We start from the raw sequence: 24254 nt of genomic DNA, 5'->3' as shown, positions 1-24254 counted from the left end.
TCCTGTTTTCCCAGTCACCTTTATTTCACTAGAAAAGTATAAATTAGTATCATAAATATATATATATCACCAGTACAAAAATTAGATTGACATTCATAAAATAAATATTAAAATAGTCATAGCAAAAGGTACCTCCGAAACCTATCACCAACATGATTTCAATGTATACTGTACCACAGAACCTACTGATTCACCATTTAATACAAAATAAAATTAAAACCGCAGTAAATACTGCTACCTACTCAGTGTTTGCCTGAGGTGAGTTGTTATTGCCTCAAACTGCAGAATGTTTATCCTAACGCTTGGAACTGTAAGACTACCCTGTATGTACAAGTATAGGTGTAGTGTAATCCAGGTATGCTTTCCATATTGTTAGCAGCTATTTACTTCAAGAGTGTTCATTAGAGTCACCAATAGTTTCAGTTTGTTTACCACTGATTGCATATATGCAAAGATAAATAGACTAAGCCAATTTTAACCAAGAAGTGCAGAAATAGCATCTTTGTCCCATCTGAACTAACAGACCATTTCACCAGTTAATAATGTTGTAAGAAAGTCAGATAAATACAGGTTTTTGTTTCACAGAAACAGAAAATTATTCCTTTTTGTTAGTAAAGGAAACATTTTCAAAAGTAGTGTTTTTTTCCCATCACAAGTACCATAAGTTGTCTGGCTCAGTAAGGCTTATACTTTAGAATACCTAGCCAAATCAAAGACTCATTAGATTCTAGCTGAGAATCCTGTTTCAAACAGGACAATACAAGGTGCTTGGGAAGAGTATACGTGCAGGGTAATCATATTGTAACAGATCAGAATACTCTTCCAGCCTCCAGCCACTAGGGCTTCTTGGTATCCGGGGATTTTTCATCTGTGACTGTCCAATGGATCTTCAAATCCACATAAGGTTTTGGCTTCAAAACTCCTGTACCAGAGAGGCAAAGGGATTCACACAATTCACTTTTCTTTTTTTGCATTGGAACTGCCATGAGTATCCACAGTAGTTTTTCCTTAGATACCATTAAGCGGTTCTTTTTCTCTTGCAGCTTTTGCTTTTTTGCGTTTACACAGGATCACTGATAGAACAATGGCAAGAGTGATGACTGCAATTGCTATCACTGCTATGATGATAAAGACTTCTGCTCCATACTCTGTAGGATAGGGAAAAAAATCCAAGGTTCAGTTATCAGAGACATCATGTCACAATACAAATTCTTAGAACCCACTCAACTGAACTCAAAAACTGCTTTCTGTATTTAACAGCATCACAGAATTAGAATGATCACCTCAGCGTGAACCAAATTAATTTTAAAATAGAATTGTTGAACTGATGTAAAACTTCATTTCACATGGTCCACAATAGGTTTTAAACTAGATAGTATACTAAAATACCATGTTACCACTTCAAGACTAGGCCAAGTACCCCCCCAAACCCCTGCATTAATTCTGTGAAACGAAGTCCAAGTGGATTTTTTTTTCTAGGCTAGAAGCTAGAAAACACCAATATAAGAGATTTCTATTCAAATTTACTAGAATTCAAAACTATTGTGATAAATGAAAGTATGTATCTAGGTAAGAAAGTTAATTAGAGAGACTGCCAGTTTTGGGAGAGGTTTCCTACTTTTTTTTCCCCTACAGATGAGATAGTCTCATCTGATATAGTAATGTGATACTATTTAATAAATAATCATGGCTTCATTCTGAATAAAGTTGTTTTCCAAATTGTTGTTCGGAATTAAACTGGCTAATTTACTGAACACTCTCTAACTTAATTACCAGCAAAGAAGTCAGTTAGTTGGCTGATATGGCAGTGTAACAGTGAAGAAAGTCTTAGTTTCGTCATCTGCTTTTGAGATAGTAACTAAAGTTTAGTTCAAACTGCAAGTCAACAGAAATGCCTGTTATGCAGGTTTCCAGCACTCCTATTCTGGATTGCTAATCAATCACTTATTATGGGACCCAGTACTGGAAGGATCTGAGGTAAACAGTGGAACAACGCCACAAAGATGAAGGCCAGTGATGAGATCTGAAATGTCAGTGGCCAGCTATCAACTCAAAAAATTTAAAAATAAATCGAAGCAGTTTAGCAAAACCCTGAAACCAACTCTATCCAGCTGAAGATGCCGGACTCTTTTTTCCTTAATGATGTTCTTCCCATGAGTTTCCACATATGTCTGTGTCCCCTTGCTTATAGAGCAAATAGTTTATTCTACAACTTAGGCATCACACTTTAAAAAAGTATGAAATATATTCAAAATCAAAGCACTTTTTTCTTGCAATGCTAAAGACAGCATGACAATTCACGAGATACATACCGTCTAAGATAGTTCTTCCTACACTGGTACAAAACACCATGCTTTCTTGACCAGTACGGTTTTCTCTGCGAGAGGGAATGGTTGCCTCTATGTAGAAGCAGTAGTTGTTTGTGTTGTCAACGCTTATTTCAAAAGTATTGCTTTTTGTTGTTGCCTCTTTCTGTAAAGCAAAAAAAAAAAAAAAATCAGGAAGATATTCTCTGCAAAAATGCTAGTTCTTAAGGTGGTACAGAAATTATGCAGCATTATATAGCTACAGAATATGTAAAAACTAGAGCAAGACCTTACCTTTCCAGAACTTTGATCTTTCCAGTAATAAAGTTTGTATTCCAGGTCATGTTTGAAAATATCTCGAATACTTTGAAAGCTTCCATTAGGAAACATATACGGTGTAAGTGGATCTTGGAACACAATATTCAGTTTGGAATCCTTCTGTGTGTAATTCTGGATTTCTGGTTTTCCAAGAATAGCTAAAAAAGCATTTTTAGAATTAAAACACTAGCATTATCTTCCCTTCCCCCTCCCCCCAACATCAGCTGTTCTATGGTTTTATTGTTTTCTATATAATATGCTCTCTTTCTTTTCCTCCCTCTAATTCCTTCCCTCCTCAAATGAATTACAACTTTACTGAGCTAAGGCAGTACAGGATTATTAACAAATATCTGTATCTAGTACACAATGGTAATAAAATGTTAAATTTACTGCAGTGAGAAACAAGTAGTAAATAAAATCTTAGATGCTGCCCTGCAACAGGGAAATCTTTACACCTGTATGTTTTCTTCTAAAATATCATAGAATATCCCGAGTTAGAAAGGACCCATAAGGATCATCAAGTCCGACTCCTGGCACCACACAGATATCAGTAGGGCTACTAAAAGAATCTATAGGAAAAATCTTCAGGCCAAATACAAACCTGAAGTCAGTGGAAATCATTTTGAAATAAAGTTTATGATAAGATTTAATTGGCAATCCTACTTACTCTGATTATAAGGTGTGAATTTTTCAGAGCTTGCAAAAGGTGGTTCTTCAAAGTTATCCATCCCTGCAGATTGTACAGACAATATATGTGCTGTGTAGGTCTCTTTCACATTCCTGAGTGCATCAGTAACATCACACTCTGTTTCCGTGGTCAGTATGCATTTTTTTTGTGTGTCAGATGTCTGTCTGAAAAGAGTAAGAAGTGTCAACTCTTCCCAAGCAGGCTTTTACAAGCTATTTTATATATATATATTTACAAGCATATTTATATGTTAAAAACATTTTTCCCCTCAGACTGTATAGTTTCCCTCAGTCAGTGGAACAACCTTTAAGATATAGGCTGAAAAATAGAAGAAAAAACAAACCGAACCGCTGTTCTGTACAGGTGTATTTCACAACTCAAAGTAGAATCAAGTAAGTAAAATACGAGCAATAGTAATTACAGTAAGATGTCATTGGATACACATATGAATTAACAATATGAACTTATATGAATTGAACTGAAACCATAAGCAGTTCTGATTTTGTTTTTTCTTCTTTTGACTTATGAAAAAAAAATAAAATACGTGTAAACCAGTTAGAAAGCATTCTCCCTGGTGACTGATGCATCTGAAAACTATTGCCTTAAGAAACATTAGTTGTACTAGGAAGTTGTCATGTAAATTAATTGTTTACAACGTCTGCTCATATGTCACTTGTGTTTGCATCTATGCAGGTAGAAATGTCACTGAGAACCTGACACTAGCAGCAATTTTAATTGCAGAATTGCATAATAGAAACAAAAAATATTGACAAAAAACATGACCTATTAATTCTCTTGTTTTTTAAAGGGCTGAGGTTAGGTCCATTTTCTTGAGAAATACTGAATAAACTGGTAAAATAAGTGTTAATGGCTCACTTTGCATCCTCACAAGAAGAAGAAAAACAGATTTGATATTACTGCTTCAATTCTTTTCCTTGTTTTTGTTGGTGAATTAAGGAAAAGAAAAATTGTGTAAACTTAACTGAAAGAGAAAGAATGATAACTGGAAATTAACAAATGAGTTTTCCTCCAAGTAGGTCAAACTTTATGTAAGAGTTGCCAGAAATCCCTTCCCACTTCACTAGATTTCTTATGCCACAGATCTGTTTGTTTTAGTATCCCTGCTTTGAAATAGGACAGGATAGATTTGATCTTGGTGATCAATCAAATGTACTTTCGTAGGAGTACATGGAAGAGAAAGAAAGCATTTAAGTGCACTTCATCCATGGGAACACCTTGTCTAAAGAAGTGCCTCTGTATCAGAACTACACTTGATTCTACACTGAATCTTGGGCAAACAGACTTCAGTATTTCACAAGCAAAAACGTTTGGAAATAAGCTCCAGATTCACAAAACATTTCAAAGTGCACAGTGCTAGGTAAGGCTCTGTGTCCTTTTGATGTCTTTCACGCTGCTAAGGTAGGTTGTGCCATTCTGCTAAGTATGTGCTTTAAAGTCTATTCCTTTTATCGCTCCCTTAGATTAAAGAATAAAAGAGCACATGAGACCACTGCACTGGTATTTCATCCATTAGTCATGAGAGCTCTCATTTCTAGGCAACTTTTATACACAGAAGAAACTACAGTATCATATTTTCATTAATATGTGGGAGAGTTGATGATGTGTTTTCCCTTCAGGGCATGTTTAATGCCCTATGAATTCTATGTCTATGAATTAATATGGGAGCTAAGAACCATAGAGATTTATTACTGAACTTCACAGAAGTTTTTGTGCGGTGTTAAAAGAGGTATTAGACACTTCACATAAGCTGATTGTTTTTTATGTCCACAGTATTTTATAGCTTCTATAAAACATGATGACAGAGGAAGTCTTCATAGAGCTAGACAAACAAAAGGGATTTTTAGTATTACCCAGCAAGATTAATTACACATTTATAGTGATTCACTGATTAGAATAAAATTCAGACTCATATTTATCAGACACCTCCCAAGACTGAAGAACAAAGACTTGGTCCAGACACCTTGAAAGCCATAAAAGGTGAAATTCTCTCTAATACATGGTATGTCACATTGAGTGTCAACTTCTGAGTATCCTGCCCTACATCTCCTGGGCAGCTGGCCCACATCAAACCTCAGAACTGAAATACTGATCTAAAGCTCAACTTATCATTTCCGAAGTGGGCAACACCAGAAACCTGAATCAGATATTGTTATAGTGGGATATAAAGGAGTATTAACAGCTGGGTTGGCGGTTTTCCTAGACCCCTTGCCTGAGCTCTTTTCCTGTTACATTCAGTCTCAGAAATAATCAAACGCTCTGTCTGCGTCTTCTCCAGTTGCCATTAAAGTACGTGCCATGGTGTTATTTACTTACCCATGTATTTCTACTGTATAGAAGTAGCCTGACGGTTTTGGTTGCCACTGTAGTATAGTTTTAAAGTTGATTGAAGACCAAGTTATATTAACTGCTGTTGGTAGTTCTGAGTTACCTTTAAAAACAGAAAAGAGCATCATCAGTTGCATTGTAGTTAATTCCTGTCTCCCTGCATTCACGGCCTTGTTAAATGAGGCAGTTGCTGTTAATTGCTAGTAAGAGAGGTTATTTTGGGCAAAAAGTCTCGGTCCTGCCCTTTGGGCTCGTGCTTGTCTCCGCGAAGGAATGTGTCCTGACAGAGGTGAGAAATATGAGAAGAAAATTATTTTCTTTCCTGTTTCCTCTAACACCCGGGTTGCTGAGGTAACTTATTCGGAGTCTTGTTTCAGGCTGCCTTTACTTTTTGATCCAAGACCCCTCAAGAACTTACAAAATTTCAGACGCTCGTGGCGGAGTCCAAGCACCAAGCAAATACAGTGTAGTTCAAAATCACCCCGGCTGTATCTTCTGCAGAAAGCACGAGCCCCGCTCCCCCTCTGCTTTACCTGGGGAAGCCAAATCCTTTCCTGACTCGGAGAAGCCCAGCCCTTATCCTCGGGGAAGGCGGACAAAGCCCTCCCGAGGTCAGCGGCCCGGAGGCCCCGAGCCGCGGGGAGCCCCCCGCCCCAGCGCCCCCCGGTCCCCAAAGGGCTCCCCTCAGCAGAAGCCGCCCCGAAGCCGCCCCAAGCTCCGCAGCCGGAGCCGCTCTCCCCTGGCCGCCCCGCCAGAGGCTCCGAGCCGCGCCGATGCCCCCCGCCCGCTGATACCCACCGGCGGCGGCCAGGCGCCACAGCAGGGCGCCGAGCAGCAGAGCTCGGGATCCGGCGTGGGCTCGCAGCATCTTCGTGGGGCGGATCGGCGGTGAGCCCAGCGCCGCCGGGCTCGGGCTTATAACTGCGGGAGGGAGGCGGGGACAGCGGGGCCGGGGGCAGGGGGACGGCAGCGGCGGGGCGCGGGGCAGCGGAGGCGGAGCGGGGAGCCCCTTGCTCCCCTTGCTCCCCGGCGCCCCCGCTGCCGGGCCGGGCGCTGCTGGGGCGGGGGGCACGTAGCGGAGGCCGGGGCCGGGGCCGGGGCCGGGGGCCAGCCCTCGCCTCGCCTCGCCGCACCGGAGGGTAGCGGAGGGCCGCGCTGTGGCACTGCCCCGCGGTTCGCTCTCCCTGTCCGCACGCCTGAGCGAAGCCTTTCGGGGCTCACCTGTCCGCACAGGCGCCAGGCGAAGTTTCGGGGTCTCTCCCTCCCTCCCTCACAAACCGGGGACCTGTTGACCCTTCCCCTACAGGCTCTGTTGGAAGGCCCTAGAGGGAGCTGCGGTTACGCTTGGAAAGCGTGGGTAGGGGAAGGCTGATGGGGAAGCTTCGCGTTTATTTGTCTTTCATGCTTGGTGCACACTTAGATACGAGCAAGTGGTTGCGTCCCATCACGTAAAACACGTATGGATCAAAATACATAAACTTCACAGCCTCCATCATATGGCGTGTCTCAAGGTGTGCCTAAAGCCAGGTTTTTTTTATTTATCAGCATACCTTCATGAAAATTCGGCTGTACACCTGACTCTCCCTTGGTTTCTGTTACCAAATTTCAGCACGGTCTCCGTGCGGCTGTATGCCAGCGTGACGCCAGCCCGCAGGCGTGCATGCCTTCAGCTCTGCAGCATCCTGATCTCGTGTGACTAGATTTTCAAGATCGTGATCTTACTAAATCATAGTTGATTTCCAAAGGTCTTCACAAAGAGAGATGACACTCATTTGCTTAAAGAAAAGAGATTTTATATAAAACCATAAATCACCTTTGAGCTCTAATTCCAGTTAAATTTCCTGGCAGTTTAGTCACAAAAGATGGAAAGCGGGTTAGCTGTGTTACAGAGACGGCCTCAATATCCTCTCCTCACTGCCATCTCCTCTGTTGTGACCTCCCATACGTGAGATAGGCAAAGAACCTTCCAGACTGTCCGGAATAACCACCTCGACCAGTGTTACCTTGTCCCATATTCCGGCAAGGTATCCATCCCCTGCTGAGTAGTGCGAGGCTTTTAGAGGCTATTGGGCGCTGCAGGACGAGGGGAGCAGGCTGCCAGTTCAGCAGGGCCCTGGGCAACGGGGCCTGAATGGGAGGGCCTGCATGGATCTGGCAGGGGAGGTTGCGTGTGAGGCTGGAGGAAGCAGTGAAGCTTTGCGTGGCAAGGGAAGGGAGTTGGAGGGAAAATTTGATAGCTGTGGAAGGCAGCTTGCTCCGGGGACAGTGGCTGTATGAAGTCAGCAGGGGAAGGGGATGACAGAGAAGGGAGAAGCACAGAGGCGAGGAAAGCCGCTGCTGCCACCTCTGCTTTCTTCCTCCTCTTCCATCAAGTCTCGGTGCAGATTTGACCCAAGGATAAGAGTCACTGTGCTGCCCAGCTCCAGGCACCGAGCCGTGGGAGGTGAGGGGAGCCCCGCGCTGCCTGACAAGGGGTGATGCCTCTGAGCTGGGAGCCTGCTCAGCAGCTGGTGACTTAGCGGTGACACCCTGGGTCACATTTCCTGTCCGCTTTAATGGTATTTCAACAGCCTGTTTAAGACAGAAAAATTCCCCTTATTTTAAAGATGTGCTGCTGCGTGCAGGCAAGCATTATGCTGACTTAGACATCCAGCAATTTCTCTAAAAATTTAGAATTTGGCTTCCATAGTGGAATGCCAAAACGTAGGCATCTAGTGTGTACATGTCTATAGCTGATTTAGTCATCTTCTGCTCATTTTAGAGTCAGCAGAGAAAAATTTCTCTCGTAAGGTGAAGTCCATATTTTCCTAGTACGGGCATATAAAGCAAATCAGATCAATCCACTTAAATATTGAAATAAACGGGAGATTTCTGTTGTTCGAGCCCACGATCTTGACTTTACTGAAAGTGTGGGAAACATGCAAGAGCACAAGCTTGGCTGCACGCCTTAGGCTAAGGAGATGACCTTAGCCTCTGTGCATCCCTCTGATGAGCTTAGTGGAATCAAGGTTATTTACCATTGGGAAAATTTGTTGGATTAGGAGCAGACTACAGATTTTCATTATTTGATATGTATACCATGGAAACAAACCACATATTGATTATGGGAAAGGTGAGGAGAAAAGGGGAAGTAAATTTGTGAAACTCCTGGTTTCTGGAGAGAGATGCATGTATTTATTTTTGTTGTATGATCTACTAGATCTTTAAACTGGTTAGCATAGAGATAGCTAAGAAATACTTTATTGCTTAGCAAAGCAATTTCAACATCATACATTTTGTGAGCTATCATATATAATTATTGACATTGAAGTAGAACGCCTCAGATAACATCAGTAAAAGATCAGTTTCACTATGCTGATAGTTTTGCAACATTTTAGGTAAGATTTTGTAATACTTAATAAAGTTTTGAAATTTTGTAATTCTATAGAACATTCATCATTCCATGCCAACATGAAACTCAGCAATCTTGTCATGCCCAGTAGTGAAAAATTTACTTATGTAAGATTTGAAATCCCTGGGAGCTTTTTCAAAAGTGAAATTTCTCATGATATTTGCTCCATTCAGTTGGCTTTTTAGATCTATTGTTAATTTGTCTCAGCAATGCATATTACTGGCTAATAAATTTACATAAATGATTAAATATATTTATTTAGATAAAACAGAAGTTCAGGAAGCGCTCACTGACTTTGGTACCTTCTTCTATAAATACCTGAACATTTATATTGCAGAGCTGCTCAATCAAGTACAGCACTGGAAAGGCATACACAGACTTACAAATACTGCTGCCTTTTAAACATTGTGATTTAGCAGTACTATAATTAATGTATTTGGTAAGTGGAAATACTTGCCAGTTACAATGTTTGCTTTTATGCTAGTAAATAGGCTGTGAAATTCAATAACATACACTGTATGTACCTGGTATAGTTCTGTGTTGTTCTTTCAAGTTTTTTCAGTGCCAACCAAGTTTCTAAAAGGAAAAGACCATTCAAAGATCTTGAAACGCGAACAAGTTTATATCAAAACTGCTTTTTCCTGTGCATGTAAATTCCTCAAAATGATCAATTAACTTAGCTTATTTACACGTTGTGAGTTGTATTCCAACCATTTTATACACTGGAAGGAACCTTTATTTACCCAGCTTTCCTGTGGACATGCTGAAAACCCGTGGTGAAGTCAGGAGTGTACAACGTCTTAGTTTTATACTGATTTCTGCCGTTTGTGCCACAGTCACAGGCTTGTGTTTCCTTTTTTGTTAGTTTGTTTTTATTAAGCAAAGAAAAAAATATATCTGTGGAATGTCTTTAGTGAAGATAAAGGAAAAATACAGAAATTTGATATCAGGATTCAGACACTTCATATATGTCTAAAGGCTGAGTAACTGATTTGTGTGAAGGACCTGCACCAGGGTGCCGCGGGTGGCCGTGAGCCCAGGCGTGGGAGCTGGTGGGGTCGAGCACTGGTCAGCAGTTGCTGGGGTCGCTGAGCTGCTCTGCAGCTCTCCGACTGCTGCTGGCCTGCTTACATAGCTGCTGAGCAGCTTGATGGATGAGGTGTGGGGAAGGAGCTAAGCTGGTAGCAACAATACAGGTATTTCGCAAGGTGGGATACCATGTACGATAGGAATTACTGGTCGATATTAGAATCCCTGAAGCAAATCTTTTAGGGGCTTCTCATGCTGTACTTTCAAATTTTGTTTCATTACCACGTTTATTGTACACACATTGTCTCACTTCCACTGATACATGAAAACCAGAAAACCAGCAGAAGAACAAAGCTTGTGGGAGCTTTTGGGTCTGTGCTGGCTCTGGGATCTGGTGGCATGGAACTGTGCCTGCCGGAGAGCCCTGCTGGGGGGAGGCTGTGAGCTGTGTGCATGCTGGAAAATCCTGTGGACATGTCTTTGGTGTTAACTCCAACAAACTGGCTGCTTTCCTGTTTCCTGCTCATGGAATGGTATCGGATGCACTTATCTTTTTCAGAAATTGTTTTGCAGCATTATTTCCTGAAGAGGAATCTGAGCTACAGACTTGTGTACATTTAATTTTTGTTGTCTTCGGGGATGCTTTGCAGTAAAAGAGATTGTGTAAATGAAAAATTAAACTACTACTTGCTGAGTTTGATGCATGGAAGTTTTCTCAGCATCTGTTCTTAGGTGCATCTGAGTGACTATGGCAATGCCACAGGTGTGTGGTCAGGAGCAGTAAGGTGCTGGTGTGATGCTGCACACAGCTGTGTTTATGGCACTCCTGCCAGAGGGCGAGCAATTCCAAGTACTATTTAATGTCACTGAAACACAACAGAAACTGTGGAGATAGAGAAAAGCACTGAATTGTATCAATTCCTTCTGTGCCTAGATGTTTTTGGTTAGCTTAACCGAACTGTTAGGGGGTTGCACTATTGTTCAGCGCTGCAGTGCTGTCTGTCTTCCCTTTGCCTCTGTGTTCCACCACAATCATGAAGAACTCTTAGAATAATTCCCTTACCCCAGAATATCTTAATTACGTTAATTATTCTTGCAGTTCTTTTGCATCTCTCTTGTAAGATTTTATTTTCCAAATGATGATGGATGTGACACAGATGCAACTCTCAGACCTTATTTACATATGTTTTCTTTTCATGCCTGAGCTCATGAGAAAGGGAGACTCATTGGCAAAGCCAGTACGCCTAATCCCACCTCGCTTGCTTTTGCAAATTTCCTCACCAGTTTCAACAACAGAGGTACCTCTACTGCATTTCAGTATATGCGAGGTCAGATTAAGGTTTGACATTCTTTCACCTAAGCTAGTATACATTCCTCATGCATGGGTCAAAAAAAAAATCATTTTTTTCTCCCTGCAATTTATTTTGGGTCTGGTTTTAAAACTAAGTGGCCAAACTGGGGAAAAAACAAAAAAAAAAAAAAAACAAAAAAAAAAAAAAGAGAGAGAAAAAAAAGGAGCAACTTCAGTATTAAGTGACAAGCTTCCTGTTTAACAGAAGACATGTCCGCTAATTGTAGCATCTATTTTCATGTTAAATCCAGTCTCAGCTCATGACTTTTTAATGAAGTAACTGGAATAAATTAATTTTACTAAGCAGTTATTTATAGCTGCTAGTGGAAATCATTTCCTTTCCCACCCAATCATTTAAAAAAAATCAGACTTTTTATATTAACTGTAGCACATGCAACTTCTCCATGAAGAAAATGGAAGTTCTGTGCTCTAAAAATATTGTTGTGAACACGCCTTCAAGGTCAGGCAAGCTTCAGTTTGAACAAGTGTTGTTCCTGGTCTGTCATTACATGCAGTCTTAAGAACTGTGGGAGATGAAAAGGTAAACTGAACCTTGTTTGATTTGGCTGTTATAATTTTTAATGCTATTGTATTGCTCTCTTTTCAAGATACTTGATAGGAACAAAACACATCTGTACAGAAAGTACCCTGCAAAATTAAAGTGATAGTTTCTTTAATATGTATCTCTGTTCTTTGACATTACAGTACTCTGATGCTTCCTTTATGGCTGATTTGGGGGTGAATAGATTACAGGTAATTAGAGAATGTATCAGCTTAGCTATTATAGGAGACTAATTCTGGATTTGATAATCTGACAGAATTAGCCTGCTGCATCAGTGTAACTCCCACTGGTAGCTTGTCCTTGCTACAGTTCAGGAGATTTCCTTCTGAAATGATTTCTCCACTTCCCAAGTCTGTTTTTTCTGTATCACACCCAAGGAGAGTCAATGAGATTATCAGACATAGATTTGACTTTTTAAAATGTATCCCAAGTTCCTGTTTAGCTCAGCAGTATATAGACAAGTTTTTCACTGTTATAGATTTGAATTACATTCTGTGCACTAATGATGACATTAGGTAGATATACTTTTCTTCCCCAGGTATCAGACTGTAGATTGCTGTGTCCTGTCAGTCATCTTTCGATATACTTTCACATATTTTCTATATACTTTCTATACTTTCAACAAAATACAGCGTTTGTCTCCTTCCTATAAAACATCAGGTAAGTTTGTGTGGTACTATAGGTTACTACCAGACCTAGCGCTAATTGCTTCCATGGTCGGAGGTAGTCCTTGAAGTTTTGAAAGCTTTCTGCACGATGGGAAATGTCTGTTTTGTAACGATTGTCACAGTACAATCTTTGTTTTGCACTTTCTAAGTTTGTATTGCAATTAGCTAATGTAGTATATTTTTGTTATCACTGGAATTTAATATCCTGATGTTTCTTGTTTCCTCAGAAAACAAATCATGCCAGTGGTAGTTAGAAATGTGCTTATAATATTAGTTACCCTATGTGATAAAAAAGGGTTTTGTTTAGAGATTTTGAAAATAAATAATGGCATTTTTTCAGAAAAATACAACTGAAGTATTCTTATTGTTATCTTCATATTTACCTTATCTTTTTCATCTTCTTATCTTTTTCCTTAATAAAATCCTAATGGAAAGAACAATACCCAAATACTAGGCATATATATTTAACGTGACATAATTGCTTACAATTTACTGAATAAATAATATTATTGTAAAGAAACATTACTCTAAAATGATATAAAACCAATGTAGATTAGGCATACTATTTAGTGAAAACAATGCATTTGGCCCTCAGAATCAGATTGGAAACCTTCTTAAAAAAAGGAACAACAAAAAAAAAAGTGTTTAAAAACTTACATGACTAATGGTGCACCATTGGTTTGAGCTCAGAAGTCTTCAAGAGTGAAGTCTACCTTCCAGATCTTCTGAAAAATATGGAAAGAAGTGAAAAAAAAAAAAAAAAAGAAGGAAAGAAAGAATGAAAGAAGGATTTGAGTTCTCTGGTGTCCATTAGTATTGACAGAATACTGGCAGAGACCATGTCACCTATTAGATGTTCTCTGCTCCTTTGGGCAATTTGTCAGCTCAAATCACAGAGTCAGTGTACGGATCTTAAAATTTAAGCTCTGCTAACAAGCTATGCCGAGCCGGGGGGGGACATCACCATTACTAACCAGTTTCTTAGCTGTTCAATACAAAGGGTAAGAACCATTATACACGTACATCTGATCTAGGGACAAAGTCTGAAGTGGTTTTCTTGAGTATCAATACACTGCACTGGTCTTTACAGACATACTCATTGTCTGTGTCTGAAAGTCATAACCAATTTTAACTCGGGCAGCTCTAGACAGGATGATTACAGCAAAAGCTGGTAAGAACTCAGGCAACACATTCCTCTGTGTGGAGCAATCCTCCTGCAGTGGCCAGCATCCAAATGCATTCTTTCACCATATCAGAGGGCTAATAAATAGTACACTTCACTGACCTGTGTGGGTTGATTCAGGAGTTAGTAAAGAAGGGGGTGAAGTGAAACTTCCAGTAACCCGTTTTTAGTTAGAAAATCTTTGCGGTTTTCAGCGAAGCGTTGAATGTTGAACCCCGAAAGTCTCAAGAAATTTTAAACAACTGTATCATTATATTATTTTAATGCAATAGGAGGCAAGTTATGATCTCTTGTAGAGCCTTAATTCTGGCATTCCAAAGTGTTACCTTCAAAACATAGCAATTTGATTAGCTGTATTTGGAGTTTTGTGAGTGTATCTGAATGGAATGTAAAGCACATTGTAAAGAAAATCCTTCTTAAACTGAATGTTTGCCTTGGAAAAAAAAGAAAAACAGAAAATGAATAGTATTAGTCTGAAAGTTCAAATGATTTTGGTCATAAAAGAAGTGTGATTTCAAATGATTCTCTGAACAGCTTGAGACAGCATACCTATTTTAAGATTAAAAACCTGATTTTATTTGGAGCCCAATTATAATTGTTCTTTCTCTGTGATATTTAACTTCTAAATAACATTAGATCAACTTTTATTTCCTGGTATCATTCTGCATCATCTAAACCCTGCTGGGCCATACTGACTCCTGCTGATACCAGCAGGAACATCTTGGACTATATTCCTCCCCTCCAGCTCCTAATTTGGTCTGTCTTGGTTGTAACTGATTGATAAACCAATTGTCAGTGTAGGAGGAAAAGTACCTTTCATATAAAGAGAAAATACTCCTTGGCTCTCTAAGACACCTGGACAGCCAAAAAATGAAAATAACCCTGTAAGCTTCCAGTTATGAGCTTAGGCTGTTCAGAGCTTTGGTGATGTAGTATTTCTGCTGGTAGCAAGTCCAAAGCTTAGTGCAAATTTTGAAGTGCAGTTGCCTGGGTCTTTTCATACATTGCCTACCCAAAGTGTTTTGTAAACTCAAAACAAACTTGCATTTAGACTCCTCCTTTCCTCCAAAGGACAGTCCTGTCCTCTAGGCTTGTGCTTTTCCCCAGTCCTTCATGGGCTGCAAGACACTTGATAGAGTCCTTCTAGGTCCCTAGAAAAATAACTTTTTTTTTTTTTTAATAAAAAATCACCTTTTGGAGAACTAGCTGTATGTTTTTCCCTGATCTCAGCAGTCTCCCAGACTCTGCTTGTATTGCAGGCTCCTGCTGTCTATGCCTCTCACTCATTCTTTTTCTCCCTTTCTTAATAGCAGAACACAACATACAGGACACAGTAGACTACAAATAAAACAGAGAGCATCTATCACACCATTATAACAGATAGCAATTCTGCAACAAAGATTCCTTCAGAAGAAAAATCCTTAACATATCTCAAATGCTACATGTCCTGAGTTTTGTGGTTAATCATTAGTTTACAGGCAATTTGAGACAAAAACTTGTCAGTTCATAAGTAGGTCAGTACCACAATCAAATGCTGTGAATCGTCACCTAAGAAGTCCCAAAGATTTGGCAAAATCCTTTTAGACTTTTCCAGGTTTACAAAGCAGGGTCTTAGGAATTTACTACCAGCACAAACATGTCTGAAACTCCCACTTAAGATGTTGGGGACAAAGTTTTGAAGAAAAACTATTTCTTATCTAAAGACTGTGATCAGTTGAGTGTTAGCTGTGGAATCCTTGTAAACTGCTGTCCCTCAGGGACACCTTGAGAAACATAATGCTCAAGAATTTGAGAAAAAGGTTGCTGAGTTCATGGGCCCATGAAACTAACATGGAATTTGATATTTATATAATCAAGTCTGATTCGTTAAAAATAGCAGCACTTCAACTGTTCAAACAGAGGGTTGAAAACAGGACATCTTATAAAAGTTTCCTCTTCCAACTTCTCAGTTTCTCAGAGTTAGAAGAACTTCTTTGAGACTAATGTTCAAATGATATGCAGAGCAAGTATATTTTTCCCCTGCAATTCAGCTCAATTATTTTTTTTTTCACCTTTGGCTTTTGGCGAGAGAGCCTAAGAAAGAAGTAAAGAGAACCAAGTTGTGTCTGATAATAGAGAAGCATACTTACAGTCCTGTAGGTACACAGATACCTGCTCCTGAATTCCATACGTGTACATCCAGCAGTTAATCTGCTTGGAGGTTGTTCCATTCTTTAGTGCAAGTCCTAATTTAGTGCAAAACCTGACTGTCCAACTTGCATAGTTTCCTTCGTGCTTATAAATCTTAAGGTGTACGCGATCAGCTTGATAACAACTCCATGCACTCTATGCAACTCCAGCACATTTGTTTTTGCTAGATATGATAAGATTTGGAAGGATATAGCTTTGCCTTTCCTGATGAATAGTCTGTAGCGTTTGTGCTGATAATTTCCTTGATCAAATACAGTATTGTAGTATTGTGCAGCATGTATAAGACATTGAAGGCAGATAATGGTGTGCTAATAATTAGCAGTCCAAATAAAATTTTGGGACTGTTGCTTTCCTTGATAGCATTTCCTTTTTATATATATATATATATATATATATATATATATATATATATATATATATATAAAATGATCAGCCCTGATAAATTTTCCTGAAATGCTTTAGTAAAAAGAGGCATAAAATTTTATAGCACCTAATTCTAATCTTACTTATGACTTTCCTTTGTTCTTAATCTGGTTGGAATTTTAAGAGTCTCCAGGTCTTACAATTAAAATGTAAAAACTGGCTAGGCAAAGAAAATCTTGGACTGCATTTTTTAAATACTTCACAGGATCCTTTCTCGCCTCTCTTCTCCTGTTCTGAGGCATGCTTGGCATAGGCATCCTTGATACACAACAGAGGCTTGAGCTGAGTTTCTATCACCTTGGAATTTTAAAATCTCAGGAAGAATTCTGCAGTCCTTTGAACTTGAGGTGTTACTTTTGCAAACACTTAGTACTGCCAGGCAGAGACAGGCATTAAATGGGAGGTGGAATTCCAGTAAGAGAGGCCGGAATTGGCTGCATTTCAGCTTCCAAACTCTTTTGACACAGCCTTAAACCCCCACTGCACAATTCTGCGTACATTCAGTCTTGATATCTTGTGTCCAATCCAAAACCGTGTCCTCAAAATCTAAGATTGTCTCCAGCCCCTCTGTTCTTCTGTCTTAAATGTTTCTGAATACTTTATAGGTTCTTGTCTGAAATCATTCAGTTCAGTGAATTCATTACTCTGCTTGAAAAGGCTTCCTGCATTAAAAGGGGAGTCGTGTAGTGGTGTGCAACTCACTAACAGTTTTAAATCTAAAACTTGAGGTTTTGATTAAGCATGCACCAAGGATTTCCTCTTTCATTGCTTGTTCTAATTCCTATGTATGATAAAGATATTGATACTTACATCTAGAAAAGAAAGGAGGTAGCCCGAAGAACTGGAGCACAGACACTTTCTGAATATAAATAGGGGCTGCTTTGCGTGTGAATCGGCTAAGGCTTTAATGATTCAATCTAACCAGGAATCCGACATACATAATACCAGACTCATGCAGCCTTTTATGAGCTACTTGAAAGAGAGGATAGAGACAGACTCTTTTTTGGTCTTAGCCTTGATGGCATAGAAGAAATTAGAAGTCTAAAGAAACTAACAGAGATACACGGAAACACATTTTCTTTCTGCCAAGGAAGAAACAGGCAAATATTGTTCCACCTCTCTGGTTATTTGCCAGTGATCAGTGGTGTAGACTCCCATTAGAGAGTGGCAGGTGGGAGAGCAGCTTTTGTTAGTCTCTTCTGCCATCGCTCTTTTCTGTCACTTGTAGCTGACATTCATATCTTGTCCTAATTTAACCCTGAAAGGAGCTTCAGTTATATAAAAAGGAATGTTGCAAATATAAATGCTGTTAAATTAAACTGACATGGTACTTAGCATCTATAAGAGCTTTACATTTTGTTTTGATCACTTGGCAAATACGGCCTGTGTTTGACACATTTCCATAGTTTTTGCTCAGTAACTAATTCCCCTTTTAGTTGTGTTTTTAATGGCCTCCTACTCAGCTGGGTTTTGTAATTCCATTCAGTACCATTTCTTCAGCTCTCACTGGCTCTCTCTCTCAGTATAGAAGTGGAAAGTAACTGACACTGTGAAGTACAATGAAGAAAATTTAGTTAATAAAAATTAAAAGATTTTGTTCATATAAAATAACTTTTAAAATGTTCCTGTAATGGGTAGAATTAATGGTAGATTATTTTTGTATCCTTAGGTTCATATATCCTTCAGAACAGTAGTTCCAGATGAAAATGTTAATGATAATTTCCTTTTAGATGCAAGGGGAATTAATATAAGAAAAAACATGCCTCATAACATTTCCCCCCCCCCCCCCATATAGAATACTTGAGTTAAATAAGTGAACTGTCCTACAAAAGCAAAGCTGGAACATCAGACAACCATACAGAAAGTTTTTGATCAGGAAAGTTTCACAAGTCTAACTATATTAGCAATAAATATATTAGCAATAAATAAATAAATAAAAATCCAATGTATATTTATCTTCACAGTAAAAATATTAATCTGTCTTGATACTTCATTTTCTCTTCATGACATTTCATGACATTTTTAAATTGCAAAACACACATTTGAGTTGAATAAATCCAGAGACTCAACTCCAGCTTTATAACTGGAGTTACTGTTCTTGGAAGTGTTACAAAAAGTATAATGTCTTTTTTGTCTTTTTCTTCCAAGTGTCTTAGATTTGAAGATGAGTGACCGGGTCTATGACTAAGTTGTCTTCAATACTACTTTCAGAAGAAAGACAGCAAATAATAGTAATCTCAATTACTTCTGTCCTAATTCAAATTCAGAGATTTTCCTTCTACACTGCTAGCTAAACTAACTTCGTTATCCCAGTTTCTGTTTTCAATTTTTAAGACAGATCTGATGTCTGGAAACCTTTTCTTTAGTGTTGGTATAATATCATGTAAGCAATACCTGATGTGCTACTTGAATGAACACCAGCATTCCTACACATCATTAACCTCTGGGTGCAAAAATCTGCACTACTGAAGCTGATCAGAAGTCACCTTTTGGTCCTAAAGGAGCATAATTTGTCTCCAGGTCTGAACGACTTTTTCAGAAGAGTTTTCAATTACAAGCCACATTTATAATTTGAAGGTATGTGGCTTATAACAAGTTTGAACCTGAGGAACTTGGAACTGAGTTTTAAATCACCTACTTAAATACCAACCTTAAATCACCTACCTTAAATACCAAATAATTTGCATTTATTTGTAAACTTTATATAGCTGTGCAAATCTATTAAAAGGACATATATACTAATTTTGTTTGCACTGCTTATATGAGAACTTAAGCTTTATGAAGTTAATTTGATAATGAAAAGCAAATCGGGTTCAAGGTATATGAGATTTGGATATGCATGCGAGACCTACATCTGTCAGCCGTAGTACGTTCTTCATCAGTGGGCTTAAAACTATGATTCATAGAGGAACTTTGTTTCTCCATAAGACCTGACTATCTCTGCAAAGGAAACAATCATCAGCTAATGGTATCTTCCTCCAACCAGCTCAGTGGATTGCACAGCAATTCTGGTTTTAAATTCCAAAGAAAACTTTTCTGCTGACATCCAGAGTTAGATTCTCACAGCATCATTATTTCTGGGTATGAAACAACTACACACCCAGCTGTTAACCTGTTAGCCACTGCAGTGACAGGGTAGAACCATACAGCACGGGCTGTGTGTTGCAGACTTGCTCATGTTCACTAACATGCCTCTGATGTGGCAGTAATACGGTATACACACTTAAAGGATACACTGGTGCCATTAAAGATAAAGGAATCTTTAGGCCTTATTAAATATGGGTTTAACTATGAGTCTGCATTTACTTTGTGGTAGAAACTGGTCCAAGGACTACTTCTTTCCCTTTTCTCAAAGGGGTGCTTAAATTAGCATAGAGAGCAATGAGATATCCCCAAATGCTATATCCAGCTTGACAGATGAGCTTTCTATAAAACATCAATTTCAAATATACTCTGAAATTATACAGCACATATTTTAATGTATACGAAGAACCAAATTATTTTGCTTTTTTGTTCTCAGACCCTCGCTTATGCTAGTCATCAGCATCATAACTGTGTGCTAGATTTTTGTTGCAAAACTCCCTTTTTTTTTTTTGTTTCCATTTAATCTCTTTATTTGAGATCAACTGAACTTTTCTTTTTTGTGCTTTTTTTTTCTGGATGGAAGTGTTGCTTATGTTTTTTCATCTGGAGCGGTGAGTGAATAGAGAGAGGCAGACATGGGATTTTTAAAGAAGCAGATGACACAACATCAGAAAGAGGGAAATTTAAGGTTGTGGCTTTCTAGCACATTTGGACACTATCTGTCATGTCCTAATGCTATGCTGGGTCATAATTTAAACTGCTATATGTTTAAAAATGCCTATTACCACTCGGTCTCATAATCTCCATGTTTTCAGAAACCATAGTGCTGCAACACTGAGACAAAACAAACAAGAAACACAAAGTTCGCAACATATGCAAACTGTTTATTAATATAAGTTTTAAATATGAAATGTACTAAGTTGATTCTGTAGTGTCATACACCCACTTGGTAATGCATAGATGGCTATACAGGATTTGTGGTTATGATTTTATTAGGGCTGCATGATTTTATTCCTTCCTTATTTTACTTCTCTTTACAACTACTAGTCACATCCTTGTTCTCTTTTCCCAAACAAGGCAATTTTTGAAAGATAAACAATGAAAAAACCCTGTGAATTGCATCATGATTTATATGGGTATTCCCAGACAGAAAAATATACTGATTTAATTTGATGGTATCCATTTACAGGAATATCTCCACCAGGGACATAATCCACATGTGAAATCAATGTTGTTTAGCTGAAAACTGTCAAGACTTGAATTTCACATTCTTCCTATTGCAGGATGGATAGAACTGTATGTTAAACTAAGAGACTCCTGCACAGACCTTTTCTGATTTAATTAATGCGAACTAAGAAAATACTGTTTGAGATATGGTTCATCTCTGGAGGTGTCGGAGTCATTGTCCCTGGGGGTGTTAAGGAAAGGCTGGACGTGGTGCTTAGGGGCACAGTTTAGCAGGTGATATTGCTGGTAGGGGGGTGGTTGGAATCTTGCTGGTCTTTTCCAATCGTAATGATTCTATGACTATAATCTCACTGTATGGATCTCACTGATTTTGGTCTTAAACTCTTCTCCAGATTTAATTTCTATGAGCAATGTCATTGGCACAGTGCCTTCAAAACCTGGCAGCTGAGGCCATGCCTGAATACTTCTGTATTTTCCATACAGGAAAAGCAGCTGTCCTTCTTCCAGAAGGTGTTTTTTTTCTCTTTTATTTTTATTTATTTATTTTTATTTTTTTCTAAAAGTCATTGGTATTGAGACAAATTTTGTTTTTAAATCACTGGGCCAAATTATTCATTTTTAAGGGTTTGAAAATATTTATGTGATACTGCTTCAAAAACCAGCCAGGTTATCCTGCTGTTATTAATGTATAGGTTTGAAGAAAATACTGTTAATATCAAGGAATACACAGCTAAAACCATCACTGGGAATTTCCACTAGGAAATTTGCCCCCTGTCTTTATAAAAATAAAAACTAAACTGAGACACATGCAACTAATTTAAGAGTATAATCAGCCCAAATGCTGAGTTTTTATACATTTCTCATTATTAACTCTTTTCAATAATGTGGTATGACTAGAGAAGGGCCTCATCTCCCCACTATAGCAGACTTGTAGGAAAGTAGACTACTGTTAAAATGAACATCACATTGTCCCTTGCTGTTGAGCATTTTGCTTCTTGGATTTTCTGGGGATCTTTTGAAGGAATGGCATTCAAACTGAATGAAGAGTTAAGGGGTTGGCACAGTTGCAGATGGACTTCTGAATTTGTTCATTCTCAGGAGTGTGATTTTCTGACTTCTCTGTCTACAGGCTTGCTTTTATTAAGAATGCAAGTGGAAGTGAGGATTGCCCGGACAGGCAAGACAGAGGCAAGTCAAAAAAGAGGTCAAGGCTGAGGTCACCAAAGGCAGGCAGCTGTCTTCCATCAACAGGGAGGCAAGCATCTGGGCTCCTCTAGCCCAAGATGAGGTCTGTTTTCTGCAGACTGGTGAGAAAGATTGTCTCAGCTGTAAATGCACAGATTCCTTATATTGACAGCCAGTTTACCTGAACTTTGGTCAGGGATTATACACTTTTCCTTTTCCTTTTCCTTTTCCTTTTCCTTTTCCTTTTCCTTTTCCTTTTCCTTTTCCTTTTCCTTTTCCTTTTCCTTTTCCTTTTCCTTTTTCTTTTTCTTTTTCTCCCACTGCATTACTTAAAAACACTCACATCCAAAGCATAATAATGCTTATACCATTCTCTTTCTCTGTCTGTATTTCCTACAACCTTTCAGTCAGCCTTTGTCTGAGATAGCTTTAATTTTCTTCCACATACAGTTCCTTAGTGCAAATCTTTTTTTAAAGAACCAATTCGAGTAAATCTTCAATATTTCTTCTAAATCTTTGTTTAAAAAAGCTTATGTAAGTCTACAGAACTCCATTAATGATTGTCAGTTAATGATGATAAAACACATGATAGGTATCACTCTGAAGCTCTAATTGTCAAACTAAATTTTACTTAACAGAAGTCATAACCACCTGGAAGAGTAGTAAGTCTCATTTACTTTGCCAATTAATAGCCTAAGAACCAGCATGCTTCTCTTCTGTAGTTTTGCAGTTGTTCATAAAGGGAGGAAAGGCCTTTCCAAGAAGTCCAAGTCTCTATCGGAAACTTATTCTCCTTTTCTCTCCAACATGTCTCCTTTGTCTTGAAGTAACAAGAATGAAGGTTAGTTGAAATTTCATTTGTATATGCTTAGATTTTGAGGGATCTTGCTAACTGGAATTTTGTAGCTGTTGGGACTTGTCTGTATGTGGTTCCTATTATATTTCTTGGCTGAATACTTATGTTCGGTATTTATGGTATGTTACTTTAAAATATATATATATATATTTTGAAGTTTCTAGTAGATGCAAGTATTCGGCCCTAGGGGAATTTTCTAAACTGAAGTCAGATGTTGAAAAAGTTTCATGTATAAAAAAGCTGTAGAGAAGACTTCATTACTTAGTTAAAAGCTGAAGCATAACTTCTATGTTCTTGTTTTCCAGAATAGCCTGAAAAGGACTATTTTTATCTTCTGTATTTACTAACTTCATGTATTAAAAGGCAGCATAATCTACCAATTAAATTTCTGGAGGAAGAATCTGGGATGACAACTTCTAGCTCTTCCAAGACTGCGTATTTATCTTTGGGGACATAATTTTTCTGAGATTCGTTTTTATTTTTCATAAGCTGTTGATACCTGTTATTTTCCTTATCTCACCCAGTTCTTGTGGAAGTTGATTAAAACTTGTGTAGTATTCTAGGCCCGGCTGATGGGAGGAGATGTTATTGGTGGTGCTATAGAATGGAGAGTGCTAATATGTAACCTGACTGTTGGTCTCTGCAATCCAACACAATGACTTTATGCAGAAAATTCATTCAGTATCTAGTGAATTCTTTAATGTTTTAGAGTCTTTAATCATTAAAGAAATATTGCTGAAGGGCTTCATAAAAATTTTCTGCTCTACTTCAGAGCCTGCCTTGAGTTCAGAAGGAGGAAACAGTGAAACTGGTGATAAAGAATCTCTCCCCTAATAAATAGATTTCTCTAATTCATGTTACAAAAGACGCATATTCCACTGTCACCCCAATATAACTGCCTGATACCATTTATCTGAAGACTGCAATGCAGAATGTATCTCGATCTGAGTACACACTGGCACCTCCATCAGGTTCCTACACCTTCTGGAATGAAACGAGCAGCTTGCACAGTAAGTGTAAGTGGATCTGGAGGCATCTGTAGCATTTTCAACTTTTTACCATCATCTACATAACAATATAAAACGTGCTGACCACTTCTAAACATTTTATAGCTGTCAAACAGAAAGAAGTGAAGCTTCTCTCTGTAAGAGAGCAGCTATTGGAAATTGTTACAATGGGGAAGGAAAGGAAGAGTACACAAGGTGTGCGAAACAGGGAGATGTTGAAATCAGTGGGATGTTACCTCATTAAAAACAGTGATGGCTCCCTAGAGTGCTTTTTATCTGGTGTGATGCTAGAATGTCTTGCAGGTGTCTTCATATCAGCAGAGTCCCCTGTATGGTTTAATCTGAAATCTGTAATAGTTGATAAAGCTTACAGGAAGCCTTTGTGATCTTGCAAGCATTTTCCACCTCTTTATTAGACAAAGGGGCGATAATGTCATTTTTTACAGTGCTTAAAAGGATAATGAATTCTTCCAATCCAC

The 24254-nt window shown here is 38.7% G+C and overlaps 2 protein-coding genes across 5 annotated transcripts in view; one reads left to right on the top strand and one right to left on the bottom strand.

Annotated features, from left to right (window-relative positions):
* F3 (coagulation factor III, tissue factor) lies at window positions 1-6614 on the bottom strand. Its single transcript, XM_068691284.1, has 6 exons — window positions 6457-6614; window positions 5647-5761; window positions 3292-3476; window positions 2601-2782; window positions 2313-2472; window positions 1-1148 (listed from the first exon to the last, which is right to left on the bottom strand). Exons 1-6 carry the CDS (start codon window positions 6524-6526, stop codon window positions 1009-1011), a joined length of 852 nt encoding a protein of 283 aa, XP_068547385.1. The 5' UTR covers window positions 6527-6614; the 3' UTR covers window positions 1-1008.
* Window positions 6615-11871: 5257 nt separating this feature from the next.
* SLC44A3 (solute carrier family 44 member 3) overlaps window positions 11872-24254 on the top strand; it is a 100332-nt gene continuing 87949 nt past the window's right edge. The window contains exon 1 of one of the 4 annotated variants that reach the window (XM_068691280.1): window positions 11872-11970. Coding sequence is in view for 1 of the 4 variants with exons in the window: in XM_068691274.1 (XP_068547375.1) it covers window positions 22748-22753 (6 nt within the window). In the remaining 3 variants the exon portion in view is untranslated. Of the gene's footprint in view, window positions 11971-22728; window positions 22754-24254 lie in introns of those variants that run through there. The other 3 variants (XM_068691276.1, XM_068691274.1, XM_068691281.1) reach the window with 3 other exon arrangements.

This window comes from Anas acuta, chromosome 8, assembly GCF_963932015.1.
Source record: "Anas acuta chromosome 8, bAnaAcu1.1, whole genome shotgun sequence".
In the NCBI taxonomy this organism is placed as follows: domain Eukaryota; kingdom Metazoa; phylum Chordata; class Aves; order Anseriformes; family Anatidae; genus Anas; species Anas acuta.
Note: the sequence above shows the minus strand (reverse complement) of the source record. Positions and strands in the feature narration are given on the sequence as shown.